The sequence below is a fragment of the Canis lupus genome, chromosome 10, assembly GCF_011100685.1.
Source record: "Canis lupus familiaris isolate Mischka breed German Shepherd chromosome 10, alternate assembly UU_Cfam_GSD_1.0, whole genome shotgun sequence".
In the NCBI taxonomy this organism is placed as follows: domain Eukaryota; kingdom Metazoa; phylum Chordata; class Mammalia; order Carnivora; family Canidae; genus Canis; species Canis lupus.
The window spans coordinates 69,230,665-69,250,370 of record NC_049231.1 but is presented as its reverse complement, the minus strand read 5'-3'; the positions used below and the strand labels follow the sequence as shown (position 1 = coordinate 69,250,370).

Sequence of the window (19,706 nt, the reverse complement as noted above, 5' to 3'; positions counted from 1 at the left end):
CCTGTGCCGTCAGGTCAGCGCCTGGTTCTCCTCGTTGCACGCCGAGGGGTTGCCTACGGTGCCCTGAGCCCTTGGCAGGGCCGGTCCCGCCCGCGGGCATCTGCTCTGGGCAACGTGGGGGACCGGGTGGGGGGACCAGGCTGGGGACCGGGCAGGGACTGGGCGGGGGACCAGGTGGGGGACCGGGTGCCACTGCGAGGTCACCACCCGCTGCCCCTACTTTGGAGCCCCCTGCAAACAGTCGTTGAATTTTTTTGTTTCTTCCCATCAGAATTTCAGGCTGGGGAACATGCTTGTGCTGGACTCGGCCCGGAAAGCGCGGCGGCCGCCCCGGCCCTCCCCTCCCCTCCCCTGCCCTCCCTTCCCTGTGCACCGCCTCGAACCCGCCACCAACAGCGGGAAGGAGCGCGGAGCCCTGCGGCCTGCACCTGCCACCTGAGGCCGGCACCTGTCCGGCTCCTGCACGTGCGTGTGACCCACCGGACCGTGTCCCCTGCACACCCCGGGCGGTGGAGGGGCCGGAGGGCTTCGCCTCGCTCCGAGTCTGCGGGGGAAGCAGGCTCGGAAAGTGGGGCGTTGGGGTTTCTCCCCTTTATTTGGATATGACTGTTTGGACTTCCCCTGGTCGGGGGCGCGGGGCCTGAGCGGATGAGCGGCCACGTTTCGCTGGGGTGCAGCAGGTGACAGCGGGCGACCCGGCCCGAGGCTGTCGGCGGAGGGGGGAGGGGGGACGCCGGCCACGGCCCCGCGGTGGCTCCTGACGGGTGACTGTGACGGGGACGGGGTGGGTTTCCCGGACCCTGAAGCCTGAGTGCGTAGACCCGGGCAGGGCCTGCAGGGCACGCGGCCTGCGGACGTCAGCTACCGCGAGCGAAGCAGGGGGCACTTACTATTATGAGAAATAAGGGGCCGGAGGAGGCCCTGTCTCAGGTGGGCGACCGGCTGCCAAGGCCAGAGTGGCCGTGGAAGCCCATTGGCTGGTGCAACTCTGCACGCGTGACGTGGGCACGTCTGACACACGGTTCACAGCATCCTCAGCGCTGCAGCCCCGTGGCTACGGGGATGCTGTGCCCACTGACCGTCTCACCCCCGCCCGCACCACCCCCAGCGACCGGCCGCCCGCCGAGCCACGCGGCCTACGCCACCTTGGTCTCCCTTGTAGGAGCATCTGCCCCTAGACCCCTTCAAAAAGGTTCTGGTCACCGTCTCCGGCTCCCGGGCCTGCGGGCCTTGTGTCACCTTGGGCTCGGGGCCCGGGCCGCGGGGGCGGCGCTCGGGGCACTTACCACGGTGCAGCACAGGGGCCAGAACCACCAGAGGAGAGCCAGGGCCAGCAGCAGGAACAGGATCAGCAGGGCGATTGCCAGGATGGAGCCGTCCGACTGTGGGGCCGAGAGAGAGGACGGTCAGCAGCGGGCCGGCCTGTGCGCTGCGGCCACCCGGGCCCCGGCCTGCCCCGTGGGCCACATGCTCTCTGCAGAAGGCCCGGCTCCCGGGGCCACCACGCTGGTGACATCCTCCCCCTCTGCACCTGCCCTCAGCCCCGCCGCCCTGGACTCACCCCACACATGCTCGGCCCCCCCCCTCCGGAGCCCATCCACGGGCGAGGCCCAGAGCCAGCGCACAGCACGGGGTGGGGACACGGATTGGGGGCGGGGGCCGACACAGACCCCAGAGGCCAGGGCGGAGGCAGCTGAGTCACCAGCGCTGCCAGGCTCGGGCCAGGGGCTGAGGCGGGCACCCGGGACGAGCGTTGCCCCTTTCGAACGTGCCCAGCCTGGTCCTGAAAGTTCGCGTGCTTGCCTGGGCCCGCGAGGGCTGCTAACCTCTAGCAAACCGAGGTCCCCGTCGGGTCGGGATGGCAGGGCCGCCGGCCCGAGGGGACACACTGACGTCTCCCCCGCCCAACCCGGCCGCAGGCAGCGGAAAGGGAAGGAGTTTTGGGGGATGTGGGTGGGGGCGGGCAGGGCGCGGAGCCAACTGTCACGGGCGCGACCGTCACGTCCTGTTTCTGAGGACAGCCGGGAGCCCCTCCTGGAGCCCTCCCACCCCGGTAGTCGGCACGTTGGCACCTCCATGTCCTGTTCAGTGAGGGAGAGGCTGCTGGTGCGGCCACCGAGCCTCTGGCCACCGTGTGGACGCTGCTGTCCAGCGATATTGAGACGACACGCAAAAGCGTTCCTGATAGTGACTGGGCTCCTGGATAAAGGTCAGGAGTGAGAGGGAAGGACCGAGGGGGCTGTGCTAAAATATTTATAGTGGTTTCGCAGATAGTGGGTTTATGTAATTTTCTTAAAAAAAAAAAATCGGTCTTGGGCGCCCGGGGGGCTCAGCGGTGGAACGTCTGTCTGTCTTGGGGTCAGGGCGTGACCCCGGGTCCTGGGATCGAGTCCTGCGTCGGGCTTCCCGCAGGGAGCCTGCTTCTCCCTCTGCCTGTGTCTCTGCCTCTCTGTGTATCTCAGGAATCAATAAATTTTTTAAAATCTTAAAAAAAATCTTTCTTTCTTTCTTTCTTTCTTTCTTTCTTTCTTTCTTTCTTTCTTTCTTTCTCTTAATCAGTAGTAAGAAGATAAACTACTGAAGTTGTTTTTTAAAATCCATCCCTGGGCCCCCCTACTTTGGCGTCCGAGCTCTCCTGTCCCAGAGGCCCTTACCCAGGCCCGGAGGACCCACGGGTGTATGGAGGGGCTCCAAGGGGACAGGAGTGCGTGACGCCCTCAAAGTTACACCCGTGATCTTCTTGGCCCGTGTCTGTCTCCAGGGGGGACCACGGGCCGCATGATGAGGGGCTCGGAGCTGCCCCCAGCCCCCAGCCCGTGACGAGGCCCGAGGCTGGGTGGCCTGTTGAGGGTGAGCGCAGCAGGTCAGTGGCACCCTCGGGACCGGACTCCCTCCCACTCCTGGGGCTCAGCGGGGCTACTGGAAGCTGTTGTTTTTTTTTTTTTTTTTAATTTTTATTTATTTATGATAGTCACAGAGAGAGAGAGAGGCAGAGACACAGGCAGAGGGAGAAGCAGGCTCCATGCACCGGGAGCCCGACGTGAGATTCGATCCCGGGTCTCCAGGATCGCGCCCTGGGCCAAAGGCAGGCGCTAAACCGCTGCACCACCCAGGGATCCCTGGAAGCTGTTTAAAGGCAGCTCTGAGCCCTGGAATGTCTTGGACCGAAGAGCCAGGAGCTAAGTATCCTGGTCCAACGGGCGGGGGCTTGGGAAGGCCGACTGTCCCCGGGAGGGTGCGGCCTCGAGGCAGGTGCAGCGGCGGGTGGGGCGGGAGCCCCGGGGGCCCAGGGCGTGGACGCGAGCGCTGCAGCACATCGAGCAGACTTCCCAGCCTCCCGGACGGTCGAGGGTGACTCCTAACCCTTCAGGCTCTGCACCCCCAAAAGGAGACCGGAAGTCTCAGCCGCCCCGCTGCACAGCCGGGGGGACAAAGGAGCGCCCTAAGGTGCCAGCGGGCGGGCGGCACGGAAGCTATGGGGCCAAGCGCCGCCCTGCCCGTCCCCCTCCCACTGCGGCGAGGGGAGAGGAGGCTTGTGCCCTGGGGGGAACCCCGGCAGCACCGAGATGCACCTGCGGGCGGCTCTCCCCCAGCCAGGTGGGTCTGCTCCGCCCAGGATGGAGCGGGGAGGAAGGGCGCGGTTGGACAGACCAGGTGCTCGCGGGCGGCCGGGGAGGCTGCACAAGCGGGACCCACGTGCAGGGGCCGCGTGTGATTCAACAGCGAACCCCCCGCACCCCGCACCTGCCAGGTGGTGAACAGCACAGATGGTCTCTCTGAAGGAACTCACATTCTGGTGGAACGAAGAGGAGGAGGAGGAGGAGGAGGATTGTCATTAACACGACTCACCTATACGGAGCGCTCGCTGCGAGCCGGGGGCTGCCCTACGCGCTAGCAGCTTTCCCTTGGCAGCCCCTGTGACTCTCATCAACTACCTTAGGAATTTAATTATATTATTTCTAGGGCTGCCCGGGGGGCTCAGTGGTTGAGCATCTGCCTTCGGCGCAGGGCGTGACCCCGGGGTCCTGGGATCGAGTCCCGCGTCAGGCTCCCTGCAGGGAGCCTGCTTCTCCCTCCCTCGGCCTGTGTCTCTGCCCCTCTCTCGGTGTCTCTCATGAATAGATAAATAAAATCTTTTAAAAAAGAGAGAGAGAAATATCTGCCCTTTAAAGACTAGGCCTGAAGCGTCCGCATGAGAGATTAAACCATATTTTTAACGGCTGCACCTGCTCCGAGGGAAGCCTCGGCCCGTGGCCCAGTGTGGATCAAGGGGTCACATGGGTGACGCTGTATTTCAGAGCGAAGTCAGCGAGGGATGAGCCCACAGCGCAGCCCCCCCCCCAACCGTCCTGGTTTGGAGCTTCGATCACCCGCGTGCCGTGGGACTGACCACTCGCGTGAAGACGTCCCGTTAGCCCGCGGCGTGTGTGTCGGCGGCGTACGCAGGGCCGCCCCCGCGCAGGTACTGGGAGCGCTGGAAAGAGTTCAGAGGCCGAGCAAGGCAGCGGACAGGCCGCCAAAGACCGATTCCCACCATTGCTCTCGTCCCGGCAGCCTAACCCTCGACACGAGTTAAATTCTTGTTTTGCTTAGAAAGTGAAAACAAAGTCTAAAAAAACCAAAATGGCTCTTTGATTAGAAAAATATTCATCAGGAGGCGGTGGGCGGTGGGGGGGGAGACGCTCTGGGCTGTGTGACTGGAGCCGCAAGGCGCGTGGGGTGGTGCCTCTCCCAGTCGTGGGGGCGACGATCACCGGGTCCTTTAGGGAAGAGTGTGAAGCCTTCCTAAATCCCACGGCAGGCGGGCTCGGCCCTGCTCCCCCGTGGGCTGCCCCTGCCGCCCCTGCTGCCGCCCCAGGTCCTCCCGGCACAGGCCCCAGGCCCACGGCGACGTGGGGAAACCGATTCCATCCCAGGTTTGAGTTTCCAGCGCGTTCACCGCCACGCTCGGCCGGTCGTTAGCCGACAATAAGGAAGGACCGGTGGGGTCCACGTAGCACGTGGGGGGCGTCTCGCTCCTGGAGACGCACAGATGAGGCATCCTAGGCTTCACCGCGGCGGCCCCTCCGACACCCCCTCCTCTCACGGCTCCCAGGACGGGCCCTCGCGACCGACTCGATGGGGTCTGGCGACGGCGCGGCCTCCTAGCCGAGGGCTCCCCGCCAGGGTCTGCGGACCCCGAGCATCAACACGGGCTCCCCGAGGTGTGCGGCGCTCACGGCGCCAGGCCAGGCTGCTCTGGGCCGCGGCCCGCGAACCAGTGAGTCAGCAGCGTTACTCTGCGCGTCAAGGGGCCCTTAGCCACACGCTGCCAGAGATTCGACCAGAAAATAGCTGGCGATCCGCTCAAGCTTCTCAAAAGCTGGTGATGCGACTTCCCTGGATCTGGCTGGTGAGGGACGATGGATGCCACAGGCCGCGGCAGGACTGGCGAGCCCCACCCCCTCCTCCCTCTCCCTCCTCCCCTCTCCCTCCTCCTCCTCCCCTTCCCCTTCTTCCTCCTCCTCCTCCTCTTCCCCCTCCTTCTGGCTCCCTCTCCAGGTGACCATCTGAGGCACTATGGGGAGGCCCTCGTGGACAGCGACCCTTCGTCCGGGGCCACCCTGGTCTCTGAGCACAACCACGCGGCCACCTGCTGGCTCCCAGCACCGGAGAGGCCGACCTGGTGAGCGGGACACGTGCGGAGACAAAGAGACTCGTCTCCTCCAGGGAGAGCGGAGGCCCTGGGTGGGGGGTGGGGGGGCCCTGCGCCCCCGGCTGGCTGCGGCCCCTCAGCTCCAGGCCTCCCCGTCCGGGGGCGCAGCTGGCGCTGGGAGGCGTCACATTCCAGAGCTCGGGGTGGAACGCACAAGCATCCCCAGCAGCTGGGCCGAGCTCCGCTTCCTGCCCAGACAAAACTGGCGGACCGTGGGCAGGTTTTATTTTGTAAGATGAAATTTAAGTCATTTTATTGCCGCGGAGACGTTCTGGATGAGCAAGCCCCAGAGACCAAGATTCTCTCTCCCTCTCTCACAGCTTATATATTCTGACTATTATTTCTGGAAGCAACTTCAGCGATTATCTAACTTCTCCACCCAACCCGCCCTGCATTTTACTGGAATTCTATTCTCCTGGCACGTGAGACCCTACGGACTCTCCTGAGTTCCTTCCTCCTATCCGGTTACCCCTTATCCACCTTCCTCACGGGCTGCTCCATGGGCCACAGATGCATTTTTTGGTTTTGTTTTATTTTTGGAAAGGTATATAGTTTTCACTTTGCTCGGAGCGTGTCTGCTTTCTAAATCTGCTTTAAAAAATCATGGTGGGACCCCTGGGGGGCTCAGCGGTTTAGCGCCGCCTGCAGCCCGGGGTGTGATCCTGGAGACCCAGGATCGAGTCCCGCGTCGGGCTCCCTGCATGGAGCCTGCTTCTCCCTCTGCCTGTGTCTCTGCCTCTGTGGGTCTCTCATGAATAAATAAAATCTTTTTAAAAACATCATGGTAAAAAGATACAAGTTGCCATTTTAGGCATTTTTAAAAGTGCACGATTCAGCGGCAGTGCGTAACGGACGATGTCGTGCGACCCGTGGATGCGCAGCTGGCTGCGCTGTGCCCCTGGCGCCCTCCTCCACGGGCCGCCTCTCTGCCTCTCAGAGGTGGGACTCTCACCTCGGGGCCGAGGACTGACCTCTTCATCCCTAGCCTAGATCTCTCCTGACGCTCCGGTCAGGGTCCTTCGACTGCCTGGCAGGTCATACCGATGCCGGAACATCAACGAGGTCAAACGGAGCCCGCTGTTGGCCCGCTCAGGCCTGCTCCGCTCCTCTCCTCACTCCGCGGCAGGACTTGGCGACCTGAGCCCTTCTTGCGCGTGTCCCCGTCTGCTCCCCTGGACACTGCAGATGAGGGTCCGAACAGATTACGTCTTTCCTAGACAGCGGCGGCTCTCATTCCCCACCACCGTCTCGCTGCCCCCAATTCCACCGTCTGCGGCGGCATCTAGAGTCATCCACCCGGAACGCTGCCCTGAAAGCTCTAACAGCTCCTCCTTGTCTGCACGGTTCCGTTAACGTTCGTTCGAGAATTCGATGAAAGGGACGCACCCCTTTGGTCAGAAAAGGACGCGTTCACATGGACACACAGGCTCACAAATTTGCATGACGATTCCAGAGCGTCCATGGAATCCCCAGAGCCCATTACGGGTCCTCGGGTCCTCACGGCGAGGGGCCTTGTACTTCTCCGACCGCCTCTCCTCTCCGCCTCCCTCCTTACACTTCGTGCTTTGACAAGAGTGAACCTGTGCACACCCTGCCGGGCTGTTCTCCCGTGTTCTTCCCCCTGAAACACCCTTTCGTCCTTTCAATGCTGGGGAGGCTGTTTCTCATCTCTCATGTCTTAGCTCAGGCAACCCCGATTCGCTCCTATCTTTTTATTTATTTATTTATTATTTATTTTTTTATTTTTTTGATTCGCTCCTATCTTGTCTTCTCACTGAACACCTACTATGTGCTAGGCCCTCTGCAAGGACTGGCGTACAAGATGGGCTTGGTCTGTGCAATGACAGACCTGTAGTTAAGCACAGACAAGTGAACACTAGCAGTGACCTCTGGTGTGTGCCCTACGTCAGCATCTACCGTGCATGACAGAAATCCTATCACTAGGTGCTCACCTCTCTCCCTTAACTGTAAGCCCCTAGAGGACACAAGTCCGACTTTACTCATTTTGTGACCCTGAGACACAGTACAGCCTTTCAAACATAAAATGACCTGTCACTCAAGTATTTATTAGATGGAGGGAAGTTAGAATCGAGGAGCCTAGTGCCTTTTAACAGCTAGTGGGTGCAGAAACAGCACTGGAGTCAGCGTCCCCCGAGGCTGCTCACATCCCCCTCCGCTGGAAACAGCTCACTAACCTCACTGCAAAGAGCTGGGGCTTTGGAATCAGGAAAGGATATTTAAATCCGAATTCTTCAGAATCAGGAAAGGATATTTAAATCCGAATTCTCCCAATTATTAATATGCAGATTTTAAATGCGTTGCGCAACGTCTCTTAAATTTCCCTTTTGCTACGTAGATGAGGTTGAGATAATTCCTGCTTCCCGGGGTTGATTTGATCCTTAATGGGATAAGAGATGTAAAGATCCTGACACATAGCCATCCTTCAATAGAGGTGATGTCCCTTGTGATTCCCTCTTGCTTCTACGCCCACATCGTGTTCCTAGTGATGTGCCTGGCCTTGGCCTAGGCCAACGAATTTGATTTCTGTAAACAATCTCCCGCTTACTGTGGCTGGAGCTACGATGTTCGTGGGTGGCCCCAGGTTAGGTATTTGGGAGACCACAGGCCCTTGGATGTCCATACCCGTGTCGGGGAAAGGGAAACCCAAGTGGGTTTCCCAATGGGAAGTTTAATTGCCCCCATTACAGGTGATCAAATATTGATGTTGGTAAAACATAATTACATGATTATGATTCATTCATTCCTGTTATGATTCATTCCTGTTACCTGACAGTGATCTGGGCTACAAGTAGCCATAAAATTGATAGACACTGAAGACACTGGATCCCTTAACCCGCAAAGTAGGCAGGATAGAATAAAATATGAGGTGAGAATTACCTAAGCGCTAGTGGAACTCCTTTTAAAAAGTTTGGCCATGAAGTAATGAGGCCGTTCTTGTAGTGAGCGTAGCAAAACCCCCACATCCAGATGAATCTAATTCCCTCCCAACTTAGTGGCTTTGGACACCGGAGACCCTCCAGTGATACAGCCATTGCTCAAAGCAGTGCTGAGACGCCTCCCTTGGAACCGTTTTTGAAACCAATTCATAGGCCACAACAAGAAACTCTTATACCTTCTCAGTCATGCTTCGCTTTTCACCAAGGAGGTTCCCGGGTTGATAAACTACCATTCATCAGACCCGGTTCCCACAACTTTTAGAGGTTGTTTTCATATCAAATGACGATGTGTCCCTATTCCCCTACTGAGGATATTCAAATTCCGTGACTTCGATGTTGAGCTCGTTTCAAGCAGGAGTGAAGACAGTTGGCTTCGTGACACTGTTGTTGGAGAAAGGACACGGCTTTCCAAGGTAAATATTTTGAAGGGGAAGCAATCCTTTGGACGTGCAAATTCTAGTTTGCTGCAAATCTTAGGACTTTATGCCTTATGTGAATAATACCACCAGGACTTCGATAACCTGTCACTCGTATGTGATTAAGGGGAGATTGATGCCATCCTCCTTCAAACTCAAGCTCTAAGGTCCTGTGTCACGGAAGGACGCCTCGTATCAAGGTTTTCCAGCATCGTCCTGGTCTTCTTGTCACCCCGACCCAGTAGAGACACTTGATCTCACTCTCAACGGTAAGGGTGATGATAAGAAAATCTTGGGTTCATTCAGCACATTCCTTTCTCTCCACAAAATGCATAGAGCTTGCGAATCAAAACCAGTTTTTGGAGAATAATTCAGACAAGATGCAGCTCATTAGTACTCAGGATGCCTTAGCTCCCGTGAGTGGGCTGTTGAAATAGGATTAGATAGTTCCTTAGTAACGTTCAAATATGATGACGCTGGAAGAGAAAGGCTAATTTCTTGTTTTTTCATTTTTCATTTCCTTACGGAGACTGGTCTCTTTGCCTTTAATGTAGCTTTTTATTTAAGGTACGTGCTTAATTGGTTTCCTTGGTCATCCCTCCCAGGTGAGTCAGCATCATCATTACCTATCGCCAGCAAGTAAGCATACCTACTGTGTCCTGTGAGCTGTTGCCTTAGATTATTATAAACTTGGAAAGGTAGAGCCAGGCCTCTGATTTGGGCGGTGCCTCACACACATAGAGGCTCACCAGTGGTGACCGCGATGACCGGTTCTTCAAAACTAGGCCTCTAAACTGAATTACGGAGTATCTAGAAACCAACTAATCACTTCCTGTTGAGTTTCTAACACACAGTCAGCAGCAGGAGACACAGAAAGATGAACACGGTGGGTCTCCACTCCTGGAAGACGTCATCACTGTCCAGGTAGAAGGTCAGGGTCGACTCACAGGGCTCGCTCGAGGAGCAGCACAGGGTATGTGTAGTTAAACTTGAAATGATGCTACAAACCACAGCGCCTGAGCTCAGAGCAGAGTTCCGGAGGCTTGCCAAGGCCAGTGAGGCATCCTGGGGCAGGTCCAGGCAGCACTTGGCAGGCCTAGAAGCCACAGGGAAATCTGGGTAGGTGGAGAGCAGGAGAGGGCATTCCAGAAGGAAAGTGAAATGTGATCAAAGGCACAGAAGTCGGGGCGGACATCCCTTTACTCAGAGCGAGGAAGCATGGAATGCAAAATTTCGCTCATCGTCAAACATTTTTATCTATTAGGAACCAACGCGTTCACAGATTTTACCTCCAGTAAGTGGAGGTCAACCGAGGTTGCCAGATTGGATTCTGGTAGCAGCGGCATTTGTTAGACAGTCATTTAGGTTGAGTTTGTACTTTTATATGCAATCTCAAAACCTTGAGCTTCTAGGTATCTTTTCCAATTCCATGAATTTGGACAATGAAGGTAAAAGAAATCACCCTTCGCTGCACCTTTCGTATTTCCTTGGCCTGCAAATGAAGCAGTCCTGACACTGGGATGTGTGTACAAGAAACCCGGGAATATTTTAGTTGTCACTTATTCACATGCTTTTTAACTTTTTTTTTTTTGTAAGGAAACAAAACACTCAGCCCACTGCCTTGGGCCCCGAGGAAGCTAACATCTGTTCTAGCAACCATAGTGACGGCAAAGGAATGCTAGTTACATATGCTCGAGGCACTGATGACTCTGGTTCTAGGGGGATCGACATCAAATCACTGATCTTTGAATTTCCTAATGAATAGGTGAGAAGCGGGTTGCTTTGCAAAAGGAAAGAAGGGGCTTTGTCAGTCTGTAGGAAGCAGAAGGAAGAGCTTGCTGGCCTTTTGGGAGTGCAAACAGTATAAATCACGTCAGTCCCCAGAAATGTCCTGATCAGAAGACACACATGAGGACGCCGGGGAGGCCTGTGATTTGGTGGAATGTGACCATAAATTGTCAACGAGGACAATATGGCCTGGGTTTGGCTGCTGTCTCCTCCGGTTCTGTGTGATAGCCCAGTCCACGGATTTTGCCAATTTTCAATCATTTAAGGAGTTGGCAATTATTTCAATGTTGGAGAAAGGAGATCCTTTCAGGCTCTCTCTTCTTTTTGGCCCTATTTCCCAAACTGTTAATCAATCCTTCCTTTGCTCCTCCTTTTCTACTCCTGCAGCTCCTTCTCCCCACCTCCTCCCCCTGGTTTCTTCCTCTACCTCTCCTTTCTTTCCTGGCCCCCCACCCCCATCTTTCCCCCTGTCCTCTCCACTCATCACACTTTTTGGACCCTCTTTAAATTGTGCACTTCTTCCTGCAATTGTGTCTCTTACAACTGGATTCACTAATCCAGAACGCTCAACCCAAAAGACTCAAACATTCAGAAGAGCCCCAACGACCTAGGCGTGGGCATGAATGGACACACTGGTCATTCACTAGAGGTTGTGTACTTAGGGCATACACTTTCTCCCAAGTTCTTATTCAGAGACTAGGAATTCTTATTTTATATACAAATTACAGAAGTGTGGTTGTCTGGTATCTGATATCTTCAACTGTCAGATTAGAAGGGGGACACCTAGAAGAGAAGACACATGTAATACCAAGAAAGGAGAGGCCAGAAAAAGCAGAACCGTAAATGTCAAAAACCATAGCGTCTGGAAGGGCGAACAGCCTCAGCAATCGAGGGCTTCGTAGTGACCTAGCAAAGTTTAGCTCAAGATGAGACGGTGGAGAGTAACGGGGAAACACTGTACAGTGTTTGATAACATTCGTTTTTGTACAAAGGCTTCCACGGGAAGAAAGACCTCGGTGTAGGTGAGGGACGAGCTCAGTCAGCATGAATTTTCTAGGTTCTTTTGGTTGATGATGTCCCTCCAGCACAGCCCCAACCCGTGACAGCAGTGAGTGTGGCCCGTCGCCCATCCACGGATAATACAGTTCCTTGGACACACACCTATTTTTCTTTTTCATCTCCCCTGCCCCCAACTAATAGTTTTCTTTGTTACTTCTCTGTTTATCTTGTTTTCTATTCTGTTTGTTACTTTCATACTTGTGTTCTTCTATATTTTTTTGGGGGGTGTACTCCGTTGTTCTCTAATGTCTTGGGTTCAATGCTTGGCTAACTGGCTTACCACTTCCTTCTTTTCTAGTATAAACACTTAAGGCTACAGATTTTCCTCTAAGAACGACTTCAGCTGCATTCATAAGTTTTGTCATGTGGCATCTTCATAATTGACTAGTTTTAAGTATTTCCTAATTTCCATTATGACTTTGCTTTGACTTATAAGAGATTTAGATGTCTGTTTGATATTTCCGAAAACGTGAGCTTTTCCTAACTATGCAATAGCACCACTGGTTATATCATGAAGTTGGCCATATTGTGGTTGGTCATCAGCTCCTACCCCCTTCTCTATATTTCATTCTTCAAAGGAGAGAGGCTAGAGTTCTCTTTTTCCACGATGGATGGGGTGGACGGTGAGAGGAAGGTGACTGGTCAGTTTTGTTCAGCATATGTTTGTTTCTTCTACTTTTGGCACAGTACAGACTGATTGGAAATATCTCACTGAACCTAAGACGCATCCTTGTAGGATAATTGATTATTTGAAGGAGCCATTAGGGAAAACTATGGCCAATTAAATGATGATATATAACTGGTGATCTGGAACATCCCAATTTCAGAGATGTTAAATGTGCAAAAAGTGTGTCTTAGAATTTATGAAATAATGGTATTTTTTCAGTAATCTTATAACTGCATAACCTCTATTTTATGCAACCAAAGAACTTTGGACCCTTCCTAGAACATTTTTCTGTAGCCTCATTGTGTGTCCACTAGATCATGCTTAATTGCAGTATTCAAATTATTTATATTTTATTAATTTTCCTTGGGCTGCTTAATCTATTAACTACTGAAAGAATTGCATTTATATCTCTTGTGGTGGTAGATCTATCAGTTTCTCTTTATAATTCTGTCAATATTTGTTTCATATATGCTAAGGATATATCATTAAGTTCAGACTAGAATCAGTTCCTTTTAACATTATGTAATGATCCTTTTAATACCAATAATTTTTTTTGCCATAAAAGTTTTTTTTTAATTTTTATTTATTTATGATAGGCACACAGTGAGAGAGAGAGAGAGGCAGAGACATAGGCAGAGGGAGAAACAGGCTCCATGCACCGGGAGCCCGAAGTGGGATTCGATCCCGGGTCTCCAGGATCGCGCCCTGGGCCAAAGGCAGGCACTAAACCGCTGCACCACCCAGGGATCCCCAAAAGTTTGTTTTATCTAATATTGATATAGCTATGCTAGCTTTCTGTTGGTATTTTCCTGATAGAACTTTTCTCATTCCTTGATTTTCATCTTTATATTTTATTGAATGCATTTTTTATTGTAAACAGCATACAGTGTGATATTTTTTAAATGCCATTTGTCTCTGTTCTTTAACTGCTGGGTTTGGTCCTTTATACTTATCTTGGTTATGGATTATTTGGATTTAACTTTTATTTCTAAAAATAAATATTGCCATCTTATATGTGTTTACCGCAGTTTCTTAAGAGCATAGATTCAGAAAATTTTTTTTCTTATTTATTCTTAAAACAAGGAGATTTCAAACTTAAGGCAAACATTCTTTAAAATACTTTGAGATAAAAATATTGAAAGTCAATTGCTCAAATATCCAAGAAAAACAAATCAGCTCAGATCCTCCAAAATATATTTGAAAGAAAAGATATTTTTATGCATACAAGGGTTACCAAAACAGAGATGTTGGCAAACTATTTTTCTTTCAGTTCATAAACAACATTTGATATCTGAATTCTGCATTCTGATATTCCTGTGGTCTTTTGCCCTTTCTGATGATAGTATGAGAAACCACAGGTCATCTTGTTAACATAATAATAATAAAAAATACTAGATATTGTGTAAAAGACCTTGAATTGTGTATGGCTTTACTGAGACTAGTAAGGAGATGAGAATGATTTATGACTAGTGTATCAATTGTTTGTAAATTAGAAGGCTTGTTTTGAGGTCACTTGAAACAAATTGTTCTCAGAAGGAGCTCAGAAGGAGCACACTTTGGTCTGAAGTATGATCTCTTTCGTATTAGGTGGAGGTTGGCCAATTTGAATTACGCTAAGACAAACCATCTCCAGTGTCACCAACAAGAGGATCTCACATTTATTTTCAGAATATAAGAGCCACACTCAGTTATGCTGCATAGGACTGATAATGTTCACCTCACTCCTTCACCAGCTTACTTTTAGTTTTAGAAATTACAGACTCTTAACGTCGGAAGGAGTCTGATGTGCGTGCAAATGGCAATTCTGTCAACTTGTCAAGTGGCCTGTGCTTGAATACTGCCCAACAGGGAGCTCGCTGCCCCCTGAAGCAGCCAATTACGTAGACCATTTAAAAAAACTAAGCCACACACTGGTAGCCTATTCTATGCCTTGGATCTATGTAATAAAAGCAGACACTCCGGTCTCAGGACAGCCCTCCAGATACTAAAAACAGCCAAGTCTTCCTTTGTCTCCAAGCCAGAGTTCCAATTCCATAGAATATTCTACATAACCTTCCATGTTTGGCAAGACTTTTCACCCATTGTTTCTCTAGGCTCTCCCTGGAAGCGTCCTGGTATGTCCTACAACACTCAAATGAGATTTGACCTCCACCAAGTTCAGAGGTTCTGTCCCTGGAGTCATAGATATGATACTTCTGTTAATTCAGAAGCCAGAGCCTCTTTGGAAACCACGGCACTGTGCTGATCCCTACAGAGCTTACGACATCAGGGTAAGGAAGCCAACTCCAGGTACCTACTGTGTACCGGGCCAGCTATTTAAGGACCAGGGTTTCAGTCACCACACTGATCTGATCCCAGAGCCCATGTTTATTCCCACTTTTCTTCTCCAACTAATCTTTCCTCTGTGTTTTAAGCCACCTTTCTTTCTTTCTTTTTCTTAAAGATTTCATTTATTCCTGAGAGACACAGAGAGAGGCAGAGACACAAGCAGAGGGAGAAGCGGGCTCCCTGCAGGGAGCCCGACTCAATCCTGGGACCCCGGGGTCACGCCTTGACCCAAGGCAGACACTCAACCACTGAGCCACTCAGGTGTCCCCTAAGCCACATCTTTCAAAGGACATATTACCTATAATTGCAGCAATAATAAAGTAAAGGCCATCCTCTTCCAGGGCTGAGTATGAAATGCTAATTCACTTGTAGCTCCGGGGCTGTGGGTTGGCCACTTTCGGTGCAGATAGCGTCAAAGTAACCTGGAGCCTATTTCCTTTCCAAATGAACAAACCTATAAATCATTGGCATCCAAATTAATACTATTTTGTTAATATACTTGGAACATACAGACGATAGATGGATCTTCCTAAACTAATGCCTTGTTTTTTTTTTTTTTTTTTTAATGATTTCCTTCTGGCTGCCATTCAAACTCTCTTCAAGGTCATCGGCCTCCTATTTGCCCTCCAATCCAGCCTCGCCCGACTCTTCCAGGCTACGTGAAGAGACGGTAGCGAAATGAACAAGGAGAGAGGCGGGTGTGGGAGCGAACTGGACAGGAAGTGGAATAGTGGTAGGATGAAGAGACCTATCGGGTAAAGTCCCAGTGTGGGCCCTGGGCCCGCCCTCCTCGACTGGGCGTTTGGAAAGGACTTGTCTTCTCTAGGGGCCATTTCTTAGAATTGAAAAAATGGTTTGGGGAGGGCCTTGTTGGGAAAAGGACACTCATGGGACAGAGGTTTGGGGCTGAGTAAATCATGAGCTGCCTACTTGTTCTCCCTGAATTTCCAGAATGATTTGTCCAGCTCCCTCTCACAAGAATGGAGGGAACACCTTTTTGGGTAACTGGGACATAATCCACTAGGTCCAGTAAGTGGACACTCCTCAAGTGCATAGGGCTTGCGTCAGGTGACCTACCCCAAGGCCTGCGTGGAGGTTTGTGAGTCTTTGGGGTAGATGCAGGAACTTCTGGGTGCCCGTGCAATAGCTGCCTTTTGTACCCCAAAGTGTAAAACATATACCTCTTGGGCGTACATTCTGTCCTGGCACCTATGATGTGGGTACCAGAGGGCATGGACTGGCTGTTCATCTTTGAGTCCTCAACATTTCGCCTACAGTACTATTTTAATACACACGGATTCTGATATTTGGCCCCATTTGCCATCAACAGCCTCCTTCCCACACACCTTTCCTTCCTGGAGAGACGCGTGTCCTTATAGCTGTTGGTATGAAGTACCTGCCCATTTTGATTTAGGCAAAATCTATTTCTTTTCTTGGAAAAGAAATAGAAGGAAAAAAAGTCTTCTCTGATTTCTACTTTATTTCTGAAGAGTATGCAATAATTTTTTATGATGCTGGAAGGCGAGGTTGCCACTCAGCCCAGGCTTCCGGACCCATTCCCTACCAGGCTGGCGAAACTCCAGCAACTCTGGCAAGGGCAGCCTTGCCACCTGTCTGCTTACCTGGACAGCCACAGGCCCACGGAGCCGGGCTGCGTTTGTATCTTCCCGGGTCACTTCAAAGAAACTGGTGACCCAACTGAACTGATTTCCAAAGTGAACCGGGGAAGGTGCCTGGGGCAGACCCCTGAAGACGGTCCTGGGAGGTGGTCCCTGCCCGCTCTCGGCAGCCTCCCGCAGGTAGAGCACCACAGCCCCCACCTGCGAGTGCCAGCACGGCCCCCCCGGAGCCAGCCTGACCAGCGCACCCTCAGCATCGGGCCTGGGCGGGCGGCCACAGGCCACAGGCCACGCCCATGCCCCCCAACTCACGACTTTCCTACAGTTCCTTAGATTCTCTTTGTCCCCCCCCGAAGGTAGAAGGCATTTATTTCTTGAATGAGGAAAGATCGGAGGTTAACGTGGACACCGCATCACGTATGCTGTTTAAATTAAATATGAAACTCCAAACTATGGCAGATGCGGGAAGGCCTGTCCAGCTGGTCCCAGCTGCTGTGTCTCCGACTGGTCTCCTGACACCCCGCGCCTACCAACCACAGCCTCAGTGCCCAGAACACGCCGTGACCCACGCCAGGGCGCAGCAAACGCCCGCTCTTTCTCTCTTCCTGAGGCCACTTACCATCTCTTCCGTCCTCGGCTTCCCCCGGACACTCCACTTCCTACTCTCACAAGGCATTGCTCAGTTCTCTATTAAAGAACTTACCACATCACATTGCCATTCCTTCCAGACTCGTCTGTTTCCCACGTCTTACACCTCCGTGCTTTGGGGGCTTGGCAGATACTGCAGTTACCTGGATTCTGCGTGAGTCTCTGTGGTTCTGCCCCCCTTGCGGCCTGGCGCTGCCGACCCTCAGCGGGCTGGCGGCCTGCCCTGAATCCTGATCCAGCTGCGTGGGGGATTTCTAGGTTCCTTCTCCAGGTCTGCACCCCTGCCAAGAGTGGAGCTGATGCTGTTCTGAGGAGGTCTTTGACTATTGCCCTGTCTGGGATCACCGGTTGTGGCTTCTCGGCTGGCAGATTTGTCCCCCTTAAATCACGCACAGGCTCCCCGTGCTCCTTGGATGCATACACTGGGTTGCTGGCCATTCTCTCTGGAGGACTACCTTGCAGCCAGCTCAGTGGCCCCTGTTCTAATCCTGCTGTATTCCGGTTCCCTTTCTTTCCCACCAGCAGGTGCCATCATGATCTCAGTATGAGCCAACTGAGGCCACTCATTCATTCATTCAAGTACCAGCTATCTGCTGGGTACCGCGTAGGCATTGCGCCAGGGGCTGGCTTCAGTGGCGAACAAGACACAGTCTCTGTTCTTTCCTCGAGAAGCACAATGCACTACGCAGTGTGTGGGAGACAATTATTTCCAGTATCTGTGTCATTGTTTTCTTCAAGTCGCCAATGGTTCCCAACTGATAACCTATTCCTGTGTGGCACCCGGAGGCCCCTCTTGGGTGAGACATCGGGAGACACACAGCGTTAAGAACAACACTGATGCTGCCTGGGCTCTCTCTTCCTGGAGCAGGGGGCAGCAAGTCTCTGGCTCACTAGGCCTTCGGAGAGAGGCAGAAACAAAGGCAAGACCTGGAACACGGCAAAGGGGCACCTGGAGAGAAAGTTTTACAGTCTTTGCCTGGCAACACGAAAGGGAGAAGATCCCCACAGTGGTCACATTGGGCTACAATTATTTTTGGTGAATTCCCATTTTTATACCAGGAAATACTGTCCAAAAGAAGGAACATAAAAGGAAGGGTCTGATTTTAAAATCTTGGGATTCTTAAATGAATGAGATTGGGAGTGAATCAAGAGAATAAATCCTTTTTCTTAAACTTTAATAGTTTTTTTTTTTTTTAAACTTTGGAGGACAATTAGTATTAGGTAAGGATAATGGGAAGAGTCCTGTGTTTAAGATTTACCTAGCAAAGCTTATTAAAATGCAGACTCCTGGGACGCCTGGGGGGCTCAGCGGCTGAGCATCTGCCTTGGCCCAGGTGAGACCCCGGGGTCCCGGGATCGAGTCCCACATTGGGATCCCTGCATGGAGCCTGCTTCTCCCTCTGCCAGTGTCTCTGCCTCTCCTCTGTGTCTCTCATGAATTAAATAAATAAAATCTTAAAAAAAAATGCAGACTCCTGAGATCCCTTCCAGAAATTCTGTTTCTTTAAAGTTTCTCCAACTCGGTATGATTGCCATTTTGGGCTAGATAATTCTTTGTTGTGGATAGGGGCTCTCCTGTGCATTGTTGGTGTCTGTCTCTCTCTCTTTCAAATAAACACCAGCAGAAAAATACCACTAGTTTCAGAAAAGAACGGTCTGAATTCATGAACGTCTGAAGGATAAAATGGTTAAAAAAAAGCCCTTGGGAAATCAGTTAACACCTTGTTCAATCCCCAAACCACAGTGAGTTGGGGCTACTTGGGGGGCCCCTGGGAGATCCAGTCTGCTGCGAACTCCCCTCCTGAAGCTGCATCTCTCTTCTGCATGAAACGGTAGCTTCTCTGATAAAATGCCTCCAGACCACGCTCAGCATGATAGAAAAATTTAAATAATAATAGGAATTGGGATGTAGTAATAATGCATAAAATTTAGTAGACACTTATTTTAACTCATTCTTTGAAATAGTCTAAGGATTCTCCTTATGTTACTGTTTACTTGATTCACCTACTGAGAAGATCTTTTTTTGGAAAATTCCAAAGAAACTGCAGCCCGATCCTATTCGACTTACCAACCCTGGTCCAATTTACTGGTGTTTCCCTTAGTTATCCTGCAGGCAACATCTTCAAAGTGTTCCCCAGCCTCGTCCTGGTTGTAAATACAAGCTTATCATGGACTCCAAAGGAATCATGGCCCTTAATCAGGGAGACCTCGCCTGTTTATATTCTACAGGGAAGGAGCAGCAGATCTTTTAATGAGACGGGCCATTGGACCTTTACTTGGCAAGGAAGAGGAATGTCGATAGACTGGTAAAAGCTGTCACTCTTTGATAGCCCACCAGGTACCATAGCCCCTTATATACTTTACCTTTAACCTGTGCAACAACCGTGCAAGACAGGCTAGGAGACAGGCTCAGGTAAACGTGCCCAAGGTCACCCTACAACCTGGAGGGGCTAAAATCCAAAATTAGGACTTTGACTTAATACCCTGTATTCTTAATTCCTCCATTGTGCTACAAGGACAAAGCTGTTG

General features: G+C 51.8%; 1 protein-coding gene and 1 long non-coding RNA gene across 2 annotated transcripts in view; one reads left to right on the top strand and one right to left on the bottom strand.

Moving 5' to 3' along the window:
• Window positions 1-19,706, bottom strand: part of ANTXR1 (ANTXR cell adhesion molecule 1) — a 197,874-nt gene that overhangs the window by 73,155 nt on the left and 105,013 nt on the right. The window contains exon 13 of the mRNA XM_038551488.1: window positions 1,287-1,382. Coding sequence (XP_038407416.1) covers window positions 1,287-1,382 — 96 coding nt within the window. The remainder of the gene's footprint in view (window positions 1-1,286; window positions 1,383-19,706) is intronic.
• On the top strand, window positions 2,477-4,068 carry LOC119873706. Its single transcript, XR_005366217.1, has 3 exons — window positions 2,477-2,863; window positions 2,972-3,597; window positions 3,752-4,068. It is a non-coding gene; the product is annotated as an uncharacterized LOC119873706 (long non-coding RNA).